At 42.3% G+C, this 21,556-nt stretch overlaps 1 protein-coding gene across 4 annotated transcripts in view; it reads right to left on the reverse strand.

Moving 5' to 3' along the window:
* Positions 1-8,823: 8,823 nt before the first annotated feature.
* gpr171 (G protein-coupled receptor 171) overlaps positions 8,824-21,556 on the reverse strand; it is a 19,598-nt gene continuing 6,865 nt past the window's right edge. The window contains exons 2-5 of one of the 4 annotated variants that reach the window (XM_078247175.1): positions 19,863-20,045; positions 14,910-15,119; positions 12,159-12,287; positions 8,824-9,573 (exon numbers count right to left, since the gene is read on the reverse strand). In XM_078247175.1, the coding sequence (XP_078103301.1) occupies positions 9,064-9,573; positions 12,159-12,287; positions 14,910-15,119; positions 19,863-20,033 (1,020 nt within the window). In that variant the 5' untranslated portion in view covers positions 20,034-20,045 and the 3' untranslated portion in view covers positions 8,824-9,063. Of the gene's footprint in view, positions 9,574-12,158; positions 12,288-14,909; positions 15,120-19,781; positions 19,815-19,862; positions 20,052-21,556 lie in introns of those variants that run through there. The other 3 variants (XM_078247176.1, XM_078247174.1, XM_078247177.1) reach the window with 3 other exon arrangements.

Here is a 21,556-nt window from a genome sequence, read left to right on the forward strand (position 1 = left end):
ACAAACGTGGAATGCTAACGAATTACAGTGCTTAACTTTTCGTAGCTTTTTGAATAAATGGTTCATGAGATCAGGCTGAACAAACCCCGTTCTTTGCCTAAACCTATCCAAGCATTTTTGGGCTTACCTTACGTCCTCGTTGCCTTACGCACTACAGGACGTTACCTGATGACAAACATAAATATGGGTCGTTTTAAGCTGCTTATAATAGTTGTACAATCGACCAATAGCGTCGTTTTCTGCAGGAGGAAGTCAGGCGACAGCATAAAGACTCACAAAGTCCACGTATGGAGGAGGACGGGGTGGATAAATGGGTCAAACAAACAGGATTTTTTTTTACTCAAGAGACAGATGTTTGTGTCTTGTGTTACGTAGCTTACGTACCTTTATTATTACCTAACTATTTCAACCCAAACCACAATCTTGTCCTAAACCTAACCGAGTAGTTGTGTTGCCTAAACAGGTTCTGCACTGCAGGCACACTGATCGCTCGTGTTGCTGGACGTTTGTAGGATAACGCCGAAAATGTGTGCGTAACTTTTCGTGAGTTATCATATGAACCGTTGCATCAGGATACGTTGCACACACACATGAATATCTGAACATTTCGCTTTCAGAAAGAAAGACAATGAGCTCCTAAAATGTTGAACTGTTCCTTTAATCCTGTCGAAATGGGGCTTTTCTCCTCCTCTCTCTTTCTCTCTCTCTCTCTCTCTCTCTCTCTCTCTCTCTCTCTCTCTCTCTCTCTCTCTCTTTAAATATTTCTGTATTTTGACTTCTTTTTACTATTCCCTTTCTCTCTTTTCTTTCTGTCCTTTTTAAGTCTGACTGGTCACCGAAAATGCCACCAGACGAGCCATTTATAGAGAGAGAGAGAGAGAGAGAGATGGAGGTCGTTTGGTGTCGTGGGAACAGCTCTAAAAAAAATACAACCCCTCCTATCACACACACACACACACACACACACACACACACACACACACACACACACACACACTGCTTCACAACTGCTTTCAATTTCTGACTCGAGGTCAGACACATTTCAGTCTCCCTCCTCCAACACATCCTCTTTCGCTCTCTCTCTCTCCCTCTTTTCTCTCAGACGTACCGTAATGGAGGAAGTATTCAAATCCTTTACTGCAGTAAAAGTACTAATACCACACAGTAAAATTATTATAAGTACAAACCATGAAAACCACGTTCTTAACATATCAACACTATCAACATCGTATCGCATTCATTTTCTGTGACTCCACTGACCGATGGTTTCAGCTGCACTTGTATAAACTGTTGAAGAGTTGGTTTATATCTTAAAACATTACATTTTATAACTCTGCATATGTTTTGTGTCTAAAAAAACAATCTTAATTTATGAGGTAACTAAACCTGTCAGATAATTGTAGCGGAGTAGAAGTAGGAAATGGCATGAGAAGAAGAGACTTCAAAGTATAGAACTCACAGTTGGATGATGTCAGTGATAGGATGACGTGTGTGTGTGTGTGTGTGTGTGTGTGTGTGTGTGTGTGTGTGTGTGTGTGTGTGTGTGTGTGTGTGTGTGTGTGTGTGTGTGTGTGTGTGTGTGTGTGTGTGTGTGTGTGTGTGTGTGTGTGTGTGTGTGTGAGTGTGTGTAGTTCCGTATCTGGGAAGTGAGCTAATATCAGTCTTCAGGGTCTAATTTTAGAGTTTTGTGTGTTTTATTGCAACACCAAGGACACACACACACACACACACAAGGATACACACACACACACACACACACACACACAAGGATACACAAACACACACACACACACACACAGACACACACTCCAGATGTTTCCTATGGGTCCAGGGAGACTGAAAGCCGGGTTGCAGTCTGCCAGCTGGGCCGAAGCTACGACACCACAAAACACTGTCAGGAAAACATGGAGGAATCCACAGACTGATGAGTCGCTGTCTCAAAATCATCCGACGTTCTTCTTTTTAAGTTACCAGCTAACGCTAGCATCAGCCAGCTAGTTTTGCTTGGCACGGTGCAATCAAACACCAACAAGACATTGTTTAGGCGACCAAAAGCTTCCAATTAACTTTGATGAGGTGAAAGATTCTCTATAGGACACACAGACAGGAAGGCGTCTGAAGTGAAAACACACAGTGAGAGGGTTACAGTTTAAGATGAAAACACGGAAACTGCCAACAACAAGTTGAGATCTATTTTAAAGTCCACAGTGTTAGCATAGTTAGCATTGCTAAGCCTCAGTCCTGATTGCCAGGTCCTAAAGCATCCTCCAAGTTCAACCTTGAACCTTTCTGTATATGTATTATTATGTTTAACTCTTGTCATGATTATTTGTGGACACGCCAAGTAGTATGTGCGGTCTCCAGTCAGGGATTGGTCCAGCTGAGTCCAATCCTTCCCACTTCCTGCTTGGATCTAGAGGACACCGATTGGCGCGGCACCCAGGCCACGTTCAGCCCCGACAAAACGTAGCAACGCGTTAAAACTCGAACGGGGCTGCGTTGAACCAGAGCCGGTCTACGGAAAGCCCGTTCCACTCCCTATTCAGCCCCATTGTACCAGATTTGGTTGCAGTTCCACCAGAGTACCACTGGGGGTGATCACGGTCCAGTGCTAAATGAATGGGACTCTATGGAGCTAGATGCTAAATGAATGGGACTCTATGGAGCTAGACGCTAAATGAATGGGACTCTATGGAGCTAGACGGCTAAATGAATGGGACTCTATGGAGCTAGACGCTAAATGAATGGGACTCTATGGAGCTAGATGCTAAATGAATGGGACTCTATGGAGCTAGATGCTAAATGAATGGGACTCTATGGAGCTAGATGCTAAATGAATGGGACTCTATGGAGCTAGACGCTAAATGAATGGGACTCTATGGAGCTAGACGGCTAAATGTGTCTCTTTCGCCTGATTGTCATTCAGAAATTTCAGATTTGATCGTAGTTTTTGCAAGTTCAACAGGGATTATAGGTCGAAAATTTTGTGTCCTTTCAATTTCTTACAGTTTGAGTCGTTGTTGCCCATAACATGCTAGCATTCTGCTAATGAATGCTGATTGGTCAGTGAAGGACTGATTACGATCGGAGATCCCGCTTGACGGCATCCAAAGCAGAACCAGAATCAGAGTGAATATTTCGGCCTGGTCTTTAAAACATTAGCAAACCTCTTTCTAGCATGTGTATTAACAGGGAGAGTCTAACCTGTCAGCTGTGTTGTATTAACAGGGAGAGTCTAACCTGTCAGCTGTGTTGTATTAACAGAGAGAGTCTAACCTGTCAGCTGTGTTGTATTAACAGGGAGAGTCTAACCTGTCAGCTGTGTTGTATTAACAGAGAGAGTCTAACCTGTCAGCTGTGTTGTATTAACAGAGAGAGTCTAACCTGTCAGCTGTGTTGTATTAACAGAGAGAGTCTAACCTGTCAGCTGTGTTGTATTAACAGGGAGAGTCTAACCTGTCAGCTGTGTTGTATTAACAGAGAGAGTCTAACCTGTCAGCTGTGTTGTATTAACAGAGAGTCTAACCTGTCAGCTGTGTTGTATTAACAGAGAGTCTAACCTGTCAGCTGTGTTGTATTAACAGAGAGTCTAACCTGTCAGCTGTGTTGTATTAACAGAGAGTCTAACCTGTCAGCTGTGTTGTATTAACAGGGAGAGTCTAACCTGTCAGCTGTGTTGTATTAACAGAGAGAGTCTAACCTGTCAGCTGTGTTGTATTAACAGGGAGAGTCTAACCTGTCAGCTGTGTTGTATTAACAGAGAGAGTCTAACATGTCAGCTGTGTTTGTATTAACAGGGAGAGTCTAACCTGTCAGCTGTGTTGTATTAACAGGGAGAGTCTAACCTGTCAGCTGTGTTGTATTAACAGAGAGAGTCTAACCTGTCAGCTGTGTAGTATTAACAGAGAGAGTCTAACCTGTCAGCTGTGTTGTATTAACAGGGAGAGTCTAACCTGTCAGCTGTGTTGTATTAACAGAGAGAGTCTAAACTGTCAGCTGTGTAGTATTAACAGAGAGAGTCTAACCTGTCAGCTGTGTTGTCGATGCTTCGAGAGAACAAAGGAAGCGACTCAGAGCTTGCCGTGAAGCAGTATCTCTGGCCGTATATGTGTATGACGTCATTGACATTTTAAAAGGCTTTTTAGAACAAAAAAGCCTTTTAAAATAATCTAACACCCAGCAATGTGTATTTTCTTAGCCTCCCCTTTCAAATGCAACATTCAAATTACTAGACAAAAAATGATATCCTGAGAAAAGTGGATTTTGAGGGGTACAGCTCCATAGAGTCCCATTCATTCTGCACTGGCCCGTGAGCGCCCTCATGTGGAACCAGAGTGGAACTGCAACCAGTTCAGAAGCCGTAAGTTTCCCGAGAGTGGACGTTCTCCCCTTATTAGACATTATCTGGTTGAACACACTGTTGCGCGTGCAAGCGCTCTGCCTTGTTATTACCACGAGTTAACAGACACGTCTCTGCTGATTGGGTATCACCTGTGACTCTGCCTGATGCGCACCGTTCCAAAGAAACATGTCATTCAACCAGGGGACCATAGCAAACGGTGCTCACTGTTTTGAGATTGAACTTGCCCCCTGCATCACCCTCCAATCCAGAAGGGGCAATCAGGCTCACCTGTGGTTATACATGTGGTGTCAGATTGTCACTCACTGCAGCAACTTGTCTCTGGTTGTGGTTTGTTGCATGTCAGAGATGCTTTGTGGTGAGACTACCTGGGAGACTAGCCTGGTCCTACCCATAGACAGTATATAAGAATGGACCAACAGGTCCCGTGTCTCTGGACGGAGACCAGTGGAGGACATTAGAAGCTCTTTCCCGGTGATGGCTGAGCGTTACTGAGCAGCCTCCAACTGAGCTTGAAGACGTAGATGTGACGTGAGCAACCTGTCTGAAAGTTGGAAGTCTTCTGGTAGCTGTGCCAAGAGAAATCTCAATCATTCCCAATCTAGCAGAGACGGAGAGCGTAGGTATATGTAAGGAGATAACATAGACACAGGCTCATTATTGATCACTAAAATGATAGTTAACATTAGTCATTACACTTAAACAGCTGATGGAAGTCCAAACTGCCTGAGAGCTTCTCCTGTACTATACGGTAACTCCTCTACTATGAGACAGGAAGTCTCGTGGTTATGACCCAATCGTTAGCCTATTGTTATAAAAACGTCTGCTACGGAGCCATAACGTGAGCTACAAGGTAATGGAGCCTTTTATACATTGTCATGTTTCTTTAGAAATAAACAACGGACAAATAGAGTCTTTAAACGCTTCAGATGTAAAGTTATTCTCTGTCAAAGTGACGTTAAAATGAATGGCACTCAATGGGATGCTAACGGGATGCTAACGTCGGGTGATCGCTTTGTAGCATCAAAATGGCGCCATAGGAGGTTCGAGCTCTGAAGCGAAGCTTACCCCCTTGGTCCTACCAGACTCTCGTACATTTCAAGTACGTAGGAGGACGGAGCCAGGCTTTAGTTTTAGAAACTGATAGCTGTCAAACACCAGGTTTAGGGGTGCTGTTTTACCTGTCTTGGTTCAACCCAATCTCACGGTAGGTCGTAAAATGGTCACGTTATCATGGTGGTGAGCACACATTTTAATGTAATGAATTTAAATGGGATGCATATTTCGTGATCACAGCACGACTGCGATAGCAAGTAGTATGAAAAGCCGAAAATCTGCGTAGAGCGGTTGGTCCGGGGGGGTGGATGGGTCAAACAACACAGGACTTTCACCCAGGAGACCGGGGATCACGTCCCATGTGTGGCTTTTTATTTCCCCGTTGTTGACGGTTCCTTTCCCCGTTCTTCTTTTCCTAAACACAAGCGTCTCGTTGTTGTGGCGTGTCCCCCAGAGACTGCAGGTCGTGTCGGTGTGTGGCGTGTCCTTTCCCCGTTATACTAACCCAACCTCCGTATACATGCTTCCCGTTATGTCTCCCATTCCCATTACACTAGATTCAAAAAAACGTGACCATTTCACAAACTGCTGTGAGACCGTGTTGCTTGGTTTGAACCATCCTGTTGTCCTGATGTTTTCAAAGTTTCTATATCATAAATTTGGGTTTCTTTTAACCAAATTTCCCCAAAATAACATGAATGGTTCCATAAGATGCTCTTCACAAAGGAAATTAAGGATCAGATCTCTACTTTCATAGAATTTTGGGTGTTGTATTCAATTGTATAGCATTATCCTAAACTAAACTTTGACAGATCTGTGATCATCCGTTAACCTTCATTCCTCTGATCTTAACACATTAGTCCAAATCATTCATCATTTCTGCTTTTTTCTCAGACAAACATTTGAAAATGTTACATAAATGAAGTTCATTGACCATGAATTCCAAAAAATAAGTGTAAAACTAGTGCAAATAAATAGGTCTAGTGGTGAATATATATGTATATATATGTATATATGTATATGTATATATATATATATGAAAAAAAGTACCAAAAACGTTGAAATAAGCGACAAAAAAGGAAAAACAGTATCTAAATAAGTGTTACTTTTGACCCGGGAGGACAACACATAGGGCGTGTTTGTCTCTGTTTGTTTGTGAAGTTTGGAGATGTAGAGTCCTCTTTTGGTAGTTTGTGCGCCTGATTTTTGTTTTTCTTAAACCTTTCCACTAACAAATAGACTAATTTTACCAAAACAAAACGGGTTTTATGTTTTATGTATTCACTGTATTGAAGAAAACTTGAAACTAGCGATCGAGACCATGAACTCATTCAGTATTGGCTGACAGACGAGTCACCCCCCCTGCTGGAAATTAGATGTAATGCAGGTCCACATACACTTTCAGAGCCCTTCATACTGCATACGGAGGCCACTCGCAGAGATACCTGCTGCTGTACATACTCCTCACAGCAGTGAGTTGATGCTGCTGATCTTCAGCTCACTAGATGGCCAGTTAGCTCCATCTAGTGGACAGATAGTAGAACTCCATCTGATGTCAGAATCAGAAAAGGGTCTATTGCCATAGTAGGTAACACCTATACATTACATTTGGCGACTTACAATTGCTACATATGTCAGAAGACGCACGCCTCTGGAGTAACTAGGGGTTAAGTGTCTTGCTCAGGGTGTATATTGATGTTGGTGTATCGCAGTGGGAATTGAACCCAAGTCTCCCACACCAAAGGAATGTGTCATACCCACTGCTCCTCCACCCCCATACTTTGGGGAAAGGTGCATACAAACACAAACAAACAATTTCATACATACATAAGAAATAAACACTAAATACAGAAACAGAAATATATACAAAATAGCTGTTTAGCATAAGAAAAAGGAGGTTGAATGGGTTGAGAGCCTAATGCAAAATATATATAGTATCTGCAATGGGCAGATGTACAGTTCAGGATGGTTAGTGCAAAGTGTAGTGACTAGGGATGGGATGGGGGTTTAAGAGTCAACGTCAGTGGGACTGCAAAGGGATTTTATTGCGTGAGGTTTTGGTCCTGATGGACCGCAGCCTCCTCTCAGAGGGGAGGGGTTCAAACTGTTTGGGTTCGGGGTGAGAAGGATCCTAGAGGCGTACAGGTCCTGGAGAGACGGCAGATTGCCACCAATCACCTGTGTGACTTCTCTGACACTGACTGGGTTTGTGAACAGGTTGGACTGGTTCTGACGTCACTCTCGAACTCTCGAAATGCGCATCGACACCAGGACTGACGAGGGACAATGAGCAGCTTCGTCTCTCCCAGTGTTTCCTCGACACGTGAAGGAGGAAAGTGTCTGTAAAGTGACCTGAAGAGACTTCAGCAGGTGAGAATCTGACCAGAGGAATCTGGAAATGTTTGATGAACAGCTTGTTCTTCAGATCTTTATAGATAGACTATGATTGACATGGGAGGTCGAGAGGAGAGTAGGGGTTTATATATCATTCTAATATAACTGTATTCATGTTCTTGACTGTAGCAGTGATTTGCTTATATTGTTTATTTCCTTTTTATTATGTTTATGACTCTGAATTAGAGCTGTAATCGGGCCTTAAAAGTTCGGGAGCCCGACAGAATCTGGCCGGAGCCCGACAAGTAGCCTACATTTGGATTGACAGCCCGACATTATTCAAATGTGTGCACGCACACACAGCTCTTTGGCCTTTTGTCAACAATGAGTCATGTATACATGTTTTAACATCATGTATTCATGACTAATGGAGGCTATCGGCCACTTGGAAGTTGGAACAAAGAAATAAAATAAGTCCTCCAGAGGCCAGCCTCCGTTTCACCTCCTCAGCATCCATTTTAGCGCTAATCGAAACGCATCACCTTACCGCTCATTTACCGCGCAACCCGGAAATGATAGAAATTAAGACCGAACCCAACTCATGTTCAGGCAGATATCTTCAGCTCTACTCTGAATCTGATTCTGGTTTGTGGATAGCCTACATCATTTGTATTGCTTCTTGTTCTATGTGACAAACTAAAGGCATATACATGTTGTTATGAAGTTTGTCAATTAGGTTTTATAAATATGTTGTAAAAGGAGGCAAAAAAACCCCCACAAAATAACCATTTACTATCTATTTTATTATTATTTAAACATGTTTGAACCAATCATAATTCAAAATATACAGTAGGTCTGTTGTTTTCACAAATATTGCAGATGTAAAGAACCTTTAACAGCGTCGGAAAACACTAATATCTTCAGATTTAGATGTCATGTTAGTCCCTGTATTAACAGACCTGTCAATCACCTGTACATTCATTATAGCAGTAACTCCCACCGAGCCATTATACTCACACCGTGAATCATACATGCACTTACATAATCAATTAAGAGTGAATGAACAGAAAAAAGTCATTTAAATCCAATTTATTGCAGGTTTCTTCGCAGGATTCATGGAATTATGACATTCATTTTGTGTATAAAAGAAAAAACATTTTAAAAATATGTTTTTGTCCATATTTGGAGTTGCTGAAAGATGTATTTTTTTAGGCTAGGAGTTTCCATAGGCTTCCAGTCTTTGTGCTAAGCTAGGCTGTATGTCCTATCTCTCAGAGTCTACAGTATTGTTTCTATTTGTTATACATCTGTGGTTAGATGGCGTCCTCCTGCTGTCCAGAAGCTGCAGGTCGCATCATTTCCTCATCGCTGACCGCCTGCTTTCTGCAGCAGGAGAACATCTGGCGGAGCGTCTGCCTGAAAGGCGAGTAGAGGTAGAAGCAGAGCAGGGGGTCGAAGCAGAGGTGGAGCACGCTCAGCAGCAGCGTCGACTCTTTCCCCAGAAACAGCTGCTTCTTGGTGTGGCAGTCAGTGATGACTTTGGTCTGGGTCAACGTGTACGGCGTGCGGACCACGTGGTAGGGCACGAAGCTGAGTATGTAGGCCAACGCCACGGCCGTGACGCTCCTCGCCACTCGCCGCATGTGGACCCAGAGTTTGGGGTCTTTGCGGCTTCCCAGGAGTCTTTTGAGAGCCAGGCCGCTAGAGATGAGCACGACAGCGGAGGCGTTCACGAACAGCGCTGTGCAGAGGAAGATGGTCAGGGCGTGCCAGTGGAGGCTGATGTCCATCTTCAGAGACGAACAGCTGAGGTACCGCTGCTCCTGCAGGGACAAGGTTTACATTCAACAGATTTTCATCGTTTCATTCATTACAAACACAGTTTAGTTTTCAATGGACACAATAATGAGAAGCAGTTGGATCTGAAGCAGAATAGAAGTAACTGTGGTCGTAGGAGCAGCAGCATATTGGTCAGGTTGCAACTACGGAGTCACCTTGGATACCTCAAGGCGTGTGTCAAACTCAAGGCCCGGGGGCCAAATCCGGCCTCTTGCAAAAAAGGCAGCGCAGTTGCTTTTCACCGACTGCAAGACCCAGGCGGACCCAGGGCATGCTGGGAAAACGCCAGCCTCTCAGCTGATCTAACAGCTGATTGGTTCAAAATCGAGTCAACATGATGACGTTTTATATAAACTTTTGATTTATTTTGATTTGGAGGGATTTTAACTGCTATTTGTCTGATTTAAAGGCTTATTCTGTACAGAACACATGTTGGGTGGCTGATAGTGACGTTTAGAAGTCCGAGAGACTACATCTGTTCAGATTATAGATCATCTACAGTCTGTTGTTGATTAAAATCAGCAACAGATCACATGTAGAGCATTGTGACAGCTACTCTGTCAGTAAAAACAACTGGAGACTGTGTAGGAGCTGATATATGGGTCTGATAACATTTTATTAAATCGGAATCGGACCTAACAGGATGTGAGTGCTGCTGTGACTTCCTGTTCGGCCTGAAGGCTGCTGGAGACGGCTGGAAACTGTCCGACTTGACAGCAGATTTTTGTCACCGCCCCCAGCTGCTGCCGCCTGCTCTCGTCCACTTTACAGGCGAGGCGCAGTTCATCTCCAACGAGCCTTTTCTCACTCCCAACTCGTCACATACTGACACTTGGTCAGTGGTCAGCATCAGATACAGACGCACATGGCACCCCAACAAGTCTGGGACTTTCACCCAGGAGATCCAGGTCCGTGTCCCATGTGTCACTTAAGTGTACAGGTTTTAACCCCACCCACGATCTTTTCTAACCCCAACCCTTGTGCCCATGCCACTCGTAGCACCCATTACAGACGTTACTAGACTTAAAGCGTAACTCTCGCCAAAATGCAACCTTGGGTCTTTTTGTGAATGTCCCTGAGTCAAACTTTCGTTTAAAAGCATATTTAGGACGGAAATGCCACTTTTAAGATTTACCGTATTCTCGTTTTTAGGTCAAATGGCCTTCTGAATGGGAGAGCTAGGGGCGCTACGATGCTAGCCTCAAAATAGCTATTTTTAAACCACTAAGAAGGCTCGACACAACATGAGACTTTGCTCCAAGTACCACCAGGGGCTCTACACCTTAACCACAGCACGGACAACATTGTTTGTGTACCCAGAGTTTACTAAAAAGGTTTTAACAACTCATGTTGGCTGTTGTTGTTTACGCTATCCGCCATTTTCCCAGTCCAAAATAGGCGATCTCTGAATGCGAATGAACGGACTCCATAGGAAGAGATATCATTCCTATATGAGGTTCCTTTTTCAACTACAAGGTCAATATTGTGTTTCACTAACGACAAAACAACGTATTATCCGTGCATTTATATATATTTCCATCTTTACTCTCCTCCCACGACTATTTCTGACTGGCTCGATAGACAGCGACCGGAAAACAACAACAGCTAACGTGAGTTGTTCAAAACCTCTTTTTAGTAAACTCTGGGTACACAAACAATGTTGTCAGTGCTGTGGTTAAGGTGTAGAGTCCCTGGTGGTACTTGGAGCAAAGTCTCATGTTGTGTCGAGCCTTCTTAGTTGTTTAAAAATAGATATTTTGAGGCTAGCATCGTAGCGCCCCTAGCTCTCCCATTCAGAAGGCCATTTGACCCAAAAACCAGAATACGGTCAATCTTAAAAGTGGCGCTTCCGTCCTAAATGTGCTTTTAAACGAAAGTTTGACTCGGGTCCATTCACAAAAAGACCCTAGGTTGCATTTTGGCGAGAGTTACTTTAACGCTTTAACTGTTTGATTTCAATGAATCTGTATTAAACAGGCAAGACTTCAAACTGGCTGTAAAAGTGTATTTCTCTGTTCTGACCACTAGAGGCTACTCTAGGTCTAATCTGAGACAGAAACATTTCAACAGACTCAACCCAGACGGCTAGAGCGTGTTCTGCCTTTTATTACGACATATTCTCCATCAACAGGGAAGCTGGTCAGGGTGTTGATAAGAGAAACCCAACTATTGCAAGACCACAAGATTATTGCAGGTTACAGTAATTGGAACTTCTTCATATATTGTTGATATTACATAGTTATATGTAGTGTGCTCTTATAACACTGCAATATATTTCTTGTCCTGTCTATGCACCACCTGCCTATACTTGAATATCACATCTCACTTTTCTGCTTTTTTGCACTACTGGTTGGACGCCAACTGCATTTCGTTGTCTTTGTGCTTGTCCTCTGCACAATGACAATAAAGTCTAGATAAATCTAATCTAATCTAAAAACAAAAACCTAGATTACCTAGTTAAAGCCAAAATTAAACCACTATCAACCCCAGAACCAAAGAGGTCAGGGGGAATTTTTTGAAACACCAGACCTGGTTGCACACAGTTTTCTAGTCCGTAGTATTACAGTACCTGAACGTGCCGTATGGGTAGAACCATGTTGGGCACCATGATGAGCAGCAGCAGCAGCCAGACGACCAGCGACAGCAGCCGGGCGAAGCCGACTTCCTGCAGAAGCAGAGAGCGCAGAGTGTGGCAGTCCTGCAGGAGAAGAGAGGACATTTAGGTTGCTTTCACAACTACCTCGTTTGGTCCATTTCAACCGAACCCTGGAGCGTTTGGTCAGGTCGTCCGGTTGGTTTGGGGCAGTGTAAACGCTCATCCGAAATCTGGATCGGGTTCTCGGTTCTCTTCCAAGTGAACTACAGTTCGGTTCACTTCAGGTGAGAACGTGATCCGACCAAGAACAGAGCATTAACGAGCCTGCAGTTTCAACCTTTGTAGAAATATGTTATTAACAAAATGAGTGTATGTTAGTCATTGAGGAAGTGGTTAAAAGTACTCCGGGTGACGTCTGATGCACAGAAGGTTAAGCTTAACCTCTGTGTGGTGTTTGGGTCTGTGGGACCCATTTTCAATATTTGCTAAAAGAAATATTATGCTATTTATTATTTATTCTAACTCAAACTCATTGGCCTTGGCTCATTTTCTGTGAAAAACATAAAACTGATTTTCAATGACTGCACACGGTACACATAACTATTACATATGAGGTGTTCAGGACTACTGGCCCCGAGTGTATTTAAATGTAGGTATTGTTACATTTCAAGCACTGTTCACCTGTTCTGATTAAGTTCTAAGCAATAAGCACTAATAATGATCAAAAATCTTGTTTCTATTTTTTACCTTTTTTATAACTGAATGTCCTTGTTTTCTCACAAAAAACGAAAATGATCATATGATCATAAATGTGATCTCGCAGGGGTAAATGGCAAATATGAACCATAAATGATGTATATGTCACTTGTTATTAAGCTAAAGTAAACATCTGTTAAGTGTTTTTACGTAAATTGTTATGGCTGTATTGATTTAAAAGCCTAATAATGAGGTGGGTCCACCAGACCCGGGAACATTGGCTGTGTAACGAAAATATGAACACCACACAAGGGTTAAGTCAGGGGTGACAAACTCAATTTCACTACGGGCCACACTGACAATAACGATCACGATAAGGGCCAGACATGTTGAGATTACTGACATGCTTTTATTTAGCAAAAAAAGTCAATTAACTTTGTATCGTTGCATGTCTCACAGAGCTTTCTCCCATACAGTTTGGTCGACATAAAACCCTAAAAAAGTCAGCAAAAAGGTTTCTTAGCCATCGTAGGATTTAGCAAGTCATGAAAAACAAACATTACATTGTTAAAAGCAGCTGCCACCCAGCCGACTCACCACAACCTGTTTCACAGCCTGAATATTAAAAAACTCGGCTTATGTGGGGAATTCGGAGTCTTGAAGTCGTCAAATCTGTCAAATTTTGCACGGCAGTGTTGCATAATTACAGTATGAAAAACAGTTTCATGATTTTTTTGGTGTGGTGCACAACTAGTCGGGCCAAAATATGCTGTGAACCTATATTGAAACGCTCCCGGGCCTTGAGTTTGACACATGTGGGTTAAGTCATAAAAATAATTTAGGCTTTTATGGCACAGAGGTGCATTGTTTGAAGGTAGCGAGAGTAGACAAGGAAGTTGCACCACACCAGACCCCGACCTTGGTGTGTGTGTGTCTGTGAAGATACCAGTTTCTGTCTAGAAACAAGAAGACACCCCCCCCATGAGGATAGAATAAAAGCTTGAGGGAGAGAACAGATCAGAGTTCATTTCCAGACGAGATCTTGGTGGACCAGCTCTGACTTAAATGTCTGATGCCAGGGAAACTTAGTCTCTGTTTGTGAATCCGCAGCTGTGTTGTAACTCTTATGCTGGACTCAGTAAACTTTGCTTAACTGAACTCTTCGTCTCAGATTGATCCTTGTGTTCTGGTAAACTTAAGTCCGATGTAAGAAGGCACGGGGATTAATAAATTGGAGTCAGATTTGACAGGCCTTAGGGCATTATTTTAGACATAATTACCTCTTCACCTTGCAGACAATTTACGGACTTATATATGATTTAAGGGACGATTACTTTCAGATCCATGACTTATTCTGAGCACACATCGCTGGTCATCATCTCTCCCTCTCTCTCTTCTTCACTCGCTGTCTGCCAGCTGCTCAGAACCAGAAAACCCAAGACAATATATATATTTGGTGTTGCTTATTGCTTATTGCCCCATTATTTCTGAGACCGGAAGTGTCAGCGAGTTTCGGATATTCTGTCCAATAAACAAGCGACCGCCTCGATAGCATGACGTGTGTTTACAGTGTTTGGTGCTTTTGACAAAGTGAGTGAACAACCAAGGGCGGATTTGATGTGACTTTTACGTCACAATTATGCGCCGGCGGGAGTCAGCCCTAGACACAGACAGTAACATTAAAAACTAGACTAGGCCTACAACATGGAGAACAGTGATGGAGCAAGTCAATGGAGGGAGAGGGAGGTGTAATTAGTGTATGCTCGTTAATGTTACGGCTGCCATTACACAAACATTTTGAAATAAAAGCGATAATGCTGACTTCCTTCATAACCTCCCTAACTTTAGTGCAACAGCGCGCTGCGTCTGATGTCATTGTTATTGTTCTTTTGATCAGTTCACACTGGAATCTGATATAGGCCACATTTTAAAAGGGTCATGTGAACAGCCAAACAAAAACTTCGGATCTGAGCAAAAAAGCCGAAGACTTGCGGTGTGAACGTCGCCATAGACTGCTTTTAACCCTACCTGCAGGTAGCGGTCAATAATGATGAAGGCGAGGAAGGCGATGGAAGCGTAGAGGCTGATGTAGATGGTGACGGCGCTGGCCTGGCAGTGAAACACCATGAGGCTCCATGGCGCCCTCCCGAGGTCCTTCAGGATCTTAAAGGGCAGAGCGAGCAGCAGCAGCAGGTCGGCTGCCAGCAGGTTGATCAGGTAGACGCTGGTGCTCTGCTGCTACACAAACACAACCACAAATACCTTCACAAATGGCAGAATATTTACACAACCACAAATACCTTTAAAGGTCCCATGACATGGTGCTCTTTGGATGCTTTTATATAGACCTTAGTGGTCCCCTAATACTGTATCTGAAGCCTCTTTTATATAGACCTTAGTGGTCCCCTAATACTGTATCTGAAGTCTCTTTATATAGACCTTAGTGGTCCCCTAATACTGTATCTGAAGTCTCTTTTATATAGACCTTAGTGGTCCCCTAATACTGTATCTGAAGTCTCTTTATATAGACCTTAGTGGTCCTCTAATACTGTATCTGAAGTCTCTTTTATATAGACCTTAGTGGTCCCCTAATACTGTATCTGAAGTCTCTTTTATATAGACCTTAGTGGTCCCCTAATACTGTATCTGAAGTCTCTTTTATATAGACCTTAGTGGTCCCCTAATACTGTATCTGAAGTCTCTTTTATATAGACCTTAGTGGTCCCCTAATACTGTATCTGAAGTCTCTTTTATATAGACCTTAGTGGTCCCCTAATACTGTATCTGAAGTCTCTTTATATAGACCTTAGTGGTCCCCTAATACTGTATCTGAAGTCTCTTTTATATAGACCTTAGTGGTCCCCTAAAACTGTATCTGACTTCGCTCGTGTGCAAGCCATGATGTCTCTCTCTCTTTCTCATGCTCTGGTTGGGCCAAATTCTCTGGGTGGGCAAAGCAGAGAAAGGGGAGGTAACCTTTCCCCTTATGACGTCATAAAGGGAAGATTCCAGATCGGCCCATCTGAGCTTTCATTTTCTCAAAGACAGAGCAGGATACCCAGGGCTCGCTTTACACCTATCACCATTTCTAGCCACTGGGGGCCATAGGCAGGCTGGGGAACTCATATTAATGTTAAAAAACCTCATAAAGGGACATTTTCATGCCATGGGACCTTTAAGAACTGCAGAACATTTACACAGCTTCAAATACATTTCTAAATAACATCCCAACCTTGTTTCAGTTCATGTATCCTAATCATCCCAATATTGCACTTGTTTCAGGTCCACTCTCCTCATCCGGTGTTACTTATTTCTTCACAATCTCTTTTCATATTATAGATTACTCCAGATGCTCTGACTTCTTCTAATCTTAAATCATTTTCACCTTATGTCACTTTACTTTACTAAAAGCTGTAGTAGGTACTTTGTTTTTTGAATCGTTGGGCAAAAATTCCATTATAATCTTTCGGCATATTGTAATTCAGGTGGTCTGAGAGAGAACTAGACTACTGCCCATCCTCTTGGCTCTGTTTCAGGCTTTAGAAAATCCAGCCCATAATGGAGAAAAGAGGCCAATAATAGGTCATTACAGAGAGAGAGAGAGAGAGAGAGAGAGAGAGAGAGAGCGAGCGGGAGAGAGACAAAGAGAGAGAGAGAGAGAGAGAGAGAGAGAGAGAGAGAGAGAGAGAGAGAGAGAGAGAGAGAGAGAGAGAGAGAGACAGAGAGAGAGAGAGAGAGAGAGAGAGAGACAGAGAGAGAGAGAGAAAGAGAGAAAGAGAGAGAGAGAGAGAGACAAAGAGAGACAGAAAGAGAGAGACAGAGAGAAAGAGGAGACAGAGAGAGAGAGAGACAAAGAGAGACAGAGAGAGAGAGACAGAGAGAGAGAGAGAGAGAGAGAGAGAGAGAGACAAAGAGAGACAGAAAGAGAGAGAGAGAGAGAGAGAGAGAGAGAGAGACAGAGAGAGAGACAAAGAGAGACAGAAAGAGAGAGACAGAGAGAGAGAGAGAGACAGAGAGAGAGACAGAAAGAGAGAGAAAGAGAGACAGAGAGAGAGAGAGAGAGAGAGAGAGAGAGAAAGAGAGACAGAAAGAGAGAGACAGAGAGAGAGAGAGAGAGAGACAGAGAGAGAGACAGAAAGAGAGAGAGAGAGAGACAAAGAGAGACAGAGAGAGAGAGAGAGAGAGAGAGAGAGAGAGACAGAGAGAGAGAGAGAGAGAGAGACAGAGAGAGAGACAGAGAGAGAGACAGAGAGGCCTAAGACATGAAAGGAGAGAGAGAGGAGGGAGGACATGCAGCAAAGGGCCGCAGGTCGGAGTCAAACCCGGGCCCACTGCGTTGAGGACTAAACCTCCATATATGGGCGTCCGCTCTACCAACGGAGCTATCTGATAACAGTTTCAGTTCCTCCTGCATAAACTTAAGGCCTTTTTGCCGCCTTTTTGTCACGTTAATGATTTGTGGAGCCTGCAGGGGGCGCTGATAGCGTTACCTGTGTAAGTCGCCTTTTTTGACATTTTACAGCAGATGTAAACATACACGCCACTTGGTGTGTTATCGCGAGAACAACGCCACGCGTAAAAAAAGATTGGGTTTAGGGAAAGAACATTGGGGAAGGCTTTATTAAAAAAAAAGTCCCGTGTTTTGCAGCTGTATCGCTGCCTTCACTTTTTTCCATATTTTTGTCACTTTTTTGTCACTTTTTTCCATATTTTTGTCACTTTTTTTTTGTCACTTTTTTTCCATATTTTTCGTAATTTTTTTCCATATTTTCGTCACTTTTTTCCATATTTTTGTCACTTTTTTCCATATTTTTGTCACTTTTTTGTCACTTTTTTCCATATATTGTCACTTCTTTCCATATTTTTTGTCACTTTTTTTGTCACTTTTTTCCATATTATTGTCACTTTTTTTGTCACTTTTTTCCATATTATTGTCACTTTTTTCCATATTATTGTCACTTTTTTTCATCACTTTTTTCAAAATTGCAGGTGAGAAAGGTGCCTCGGACCACAGTCAGACGGTCGGGACGAACTGGACCTTGGTCCGGACTTTTAGGTGTGAAAACACCCTAAAACTCCTTTAACCCTTAAGGGTGTTGTCTTCTGGTCGACCATGCACCGTTTTTTTATATATATTTTGGACATATTTTCTGACGTTTTGTTCACTTTTTTTCGTCACTTTTTTCCATATTTTTGTCACTTTTTTTTGTCACTTTTTTCCATATTATTGTCACTTTTTTTGTCACTTTTTTCCATTTTTTGTCACTTTTTTCCATATTTTTGTCACTTTTTTTTGGTCACTTTTTTCCATATTTTCATCACTTCTTTCCATATTTTTCGTCACTTTTTTCCATATTTTTGTCACTTTTTTCCATATTTTTGTCACTTTTTTCCATATTTTTGTCACTTTTTTTCATCATTTTCATCACTTCTTTCCATATTTTTCGTCACTTTTTTCCATATTTTCGTCACTTTTTTCCATGTTTTTGTCACTTTTTTCCATATTTTTCGTCACTTTTTCCATATTTTTGTCACTTATTTTCCATGTTTTCGATGCTATTTTTCACTAACGCCAACTTATTACCAATAGTTTGACACGTATTTTTGGAATTCATGGTCAATAAATCTCATTCATAGGAGATTAATAATTAATAGCTGAAAATATTCTAAACATAGCGTACACTTAAACTGATATAGATGTGTTTAGGTGTCTAAAATGTGTGTCCACAGCAGGACATAGCCAAGGTACTCCTGCCTGCTTCTCCAAACTTGTGGCGTGCCAACCGCAATGTAGCTAACACCCTGACTATGGAGAAGTAGCTCCTACAACCACAGTTCAACAGATCCAAACTAAACCTTTAAATCGTCTCATTTTATTTCATCTTACTGAGTAAGGGCGTTTTCACACCTACCTCATTTGGTCCGGGCTTTCAGACTTTTCGGTCCGAACCAAAATTGCAGGTGAGAAAGGTGCCTCGGACCACAGTCAGACGGTCGGGACCGAACTGGACCTTGGTCCGGACTTTTAGGTGTGAAAACAAGGGTGTTGTCTTCTGGTCGACCATGCACCGTTTTTTTATATATATTTTGGACATATTTTCTGACGTTTTGTTCACTTTTTTTGTCACTTTTTTCCATATTTTTTGTCACTTTTTTTTCGTCACTTTTTTCCATATTTTTCGTCACTTCTTTCCATATTTTTGTCACTTTTTTCCATATTTTTGTCACTTTTTTCCATATTTTTCGTCACTTTTTTCCATATTTTTCGTCACTTTTTTCCATATTTTTGTCACTTTTTTCCATATTTTTCGTCACTTTTTTCCATATTTTTGTCACTTTTTTTGTCACTTTTTTCCATATTTTTGTCACTTTTTTTCATCACTTTTTTCAAAATTGCAGGTGAGAAAGGCACTTTTTTCCATATTTTTCGTCACTTTTTTCCATGTTTTTCGTCACTTTTTTCCATGTTTTTGTCACTTTTTTCCATATTTTTCGTCACTTTTTCCATATTTTTGTCACTTTTTTCCCATGTTTTCGATGCTATTTTTCACTAACGCCAACTTATTACCAATAGTTTGACACGTATTTTTGGAATTCATGGTCAATAAATCTCATTCATAGGAGATTAGACCTGATTATGAAATGATGAATGATTTTGACTAATATTAGAGGAATGTATGTTGAGGTCAGGTTTTGAAACCATTTCAACTTTTTCAAATGCTATACAACTGAATACCCACAATCCAATGGAAGTACTAATCGAGTACTTGCAATTATACTTAATTTTTGGAGTAATTTGGTTAAAAAGAAAGCCATTCTTCTGATATAGAAGTTTTGAGAACGGGATAATAGCTCGTTGTGTCATTTAATCTCCAGCCATTTTCACTTCTTGGTTCTCACTTTGTCACATTTTGTCATCTCATCTTATCTCTTTACACCTGATGGCCTCTCATCTAACATCTCCGTCGGCAGCGGTCCTACCTCGGCTCTGGGGCTGCGGATGAAGGTCCACAGAGACAGCAGGTTTCCAGGCAGACCGATGACGAAGATGAGGATGTAGAGGACGATGAAGGGTCCCATCTGGTCGTTGACGATGCACTGCTTCGTCTCCTCGACTCCGCCGGCGCTGGCGTTGGAGGAAGAAAGCATCATCGACAGCTTCACCTGCAGCTGAGAAACACAATGTTCGCTGGGTTCGACTCTTAACGTGTCAAATATAGTCTAAAAAAAGGAGAAGTAAGTAGAAGTCTTTAGCAGAATCTACAGCAGATGATGGTGGTTTAGACGGCTATTGTTCAGGTTGGAAAGAGGAAGAGGCCTGTGGGAAGGAAACCCACTTTATAACACTTTAACACTTAATTAGTAGTCTAATGTCTTGCGACGGGTATACTGTACTGTGTATATATGGGCCAGAATGGACCTTTTTGGAAAGACGGGGGGCATATCATATTGGGGGGGTCTGGGTGTCCTCCCCAAGGGTTATTTTGAGCGTCAAAGACTTCATTTCCTGCATTCTGACACACTTTTATGCACCAATTTACGGTGTAAATACCTTTATTTAGCCTATGTGAAGAAATAAAACATACTGCGTATAGCCTTTCCTAACTACAGACTGTTATTGTCGACAGCTAAAATCAGATCATATCCGTAACATTACCCGATACATTTAATCCTGTGCAGGTGCTATGCCACGAAAACGTCCTCATCTTTATGTCCTGATAACTGTTCAGAAAATAGTTTTATATTTGATTTGATCCACAGACTGCTGATTCTCTGCCTAACCCCTATAAGACTCATGTACGGCATGGCTCAACTGCTAGCGTTAGCACCCAACAGGCTTAAACAGGGCAGGTTTTAAACGTGTTTTAAGCCTCTAAACATGCTCGAGATGTCATTACAAGTGCTACCCATGTGCAGTGATTCCTGCTGCTAGCGTTAGCACCCAACAGGCTTAAACAGGGCAGGTTTTAAATGTGTTTTAAGCCTCTAAACATGCTCGAGATGTCATTACAAGTGCTCCCCATGTGCAGTGATTCCTGCTGCTAGCGTTAGCACCCAACAGGCTTAAACAGGGCAGGTTTTAAACGTGTTTTAAGCCTCTAAACATGCTCGAGATGTCATTACAAGTGCTACCCATGTGCAGTGATTCCTGCTGCTAGCGTTAGCACCCAACAGGCTTAAACAGGGCAGGTTTTAAACGTGTTTTAAAGCCTCTAAACATGCTCGAGATGTCATTACAAGTGCTACCCATGTGCAGTGATTCCTGCTGCTAGCGTTAGCACCCAACAGGCTTAAACAGGGCAGGTTTTAAACGTGTTTTAAGCCTCTAAACATGCTCGAGATGTCATTACAAGTGCTACCCATGTGCAGTGATTCCTGCTGCTAGCGTTAGCACCCAACAGGCTTAAACAGGGCAGGTTTTAAACGTGTTTTAAGCCTCTAAACATGCTCGAGATGTCATTACAAGTGCTACCCATGTGCAGTGATTCCTTCACGTAGACTACACCCCTGAACAGAGGTGACAGCCAGACATACAGACGGGGAGCTCAGCTGCAGCTGCAGCATGCAGAACAAGCTCTGCGGTCAAACCCAAACCTCCTGAAAGAGGTACAGGAAGTCATAAATGAAAAAAATGTCTCTCACAAAATGCAGCTACAAGACAAATTCTGTACAAA

The sequence above is a fragment of the Sander vitreus genome, chromosome 3, assembly GCF_031162955.1.
Source record: "Sander vitreus isolate 19-12246 chromosome 3, sanVit1, whole genome shotgun sequence".
Lineage (NCBI taxonomy): Eukaryota > Metazoa > Chordata > Actinopteri > Perciformes > Percidae > Sander > Sander vitreus.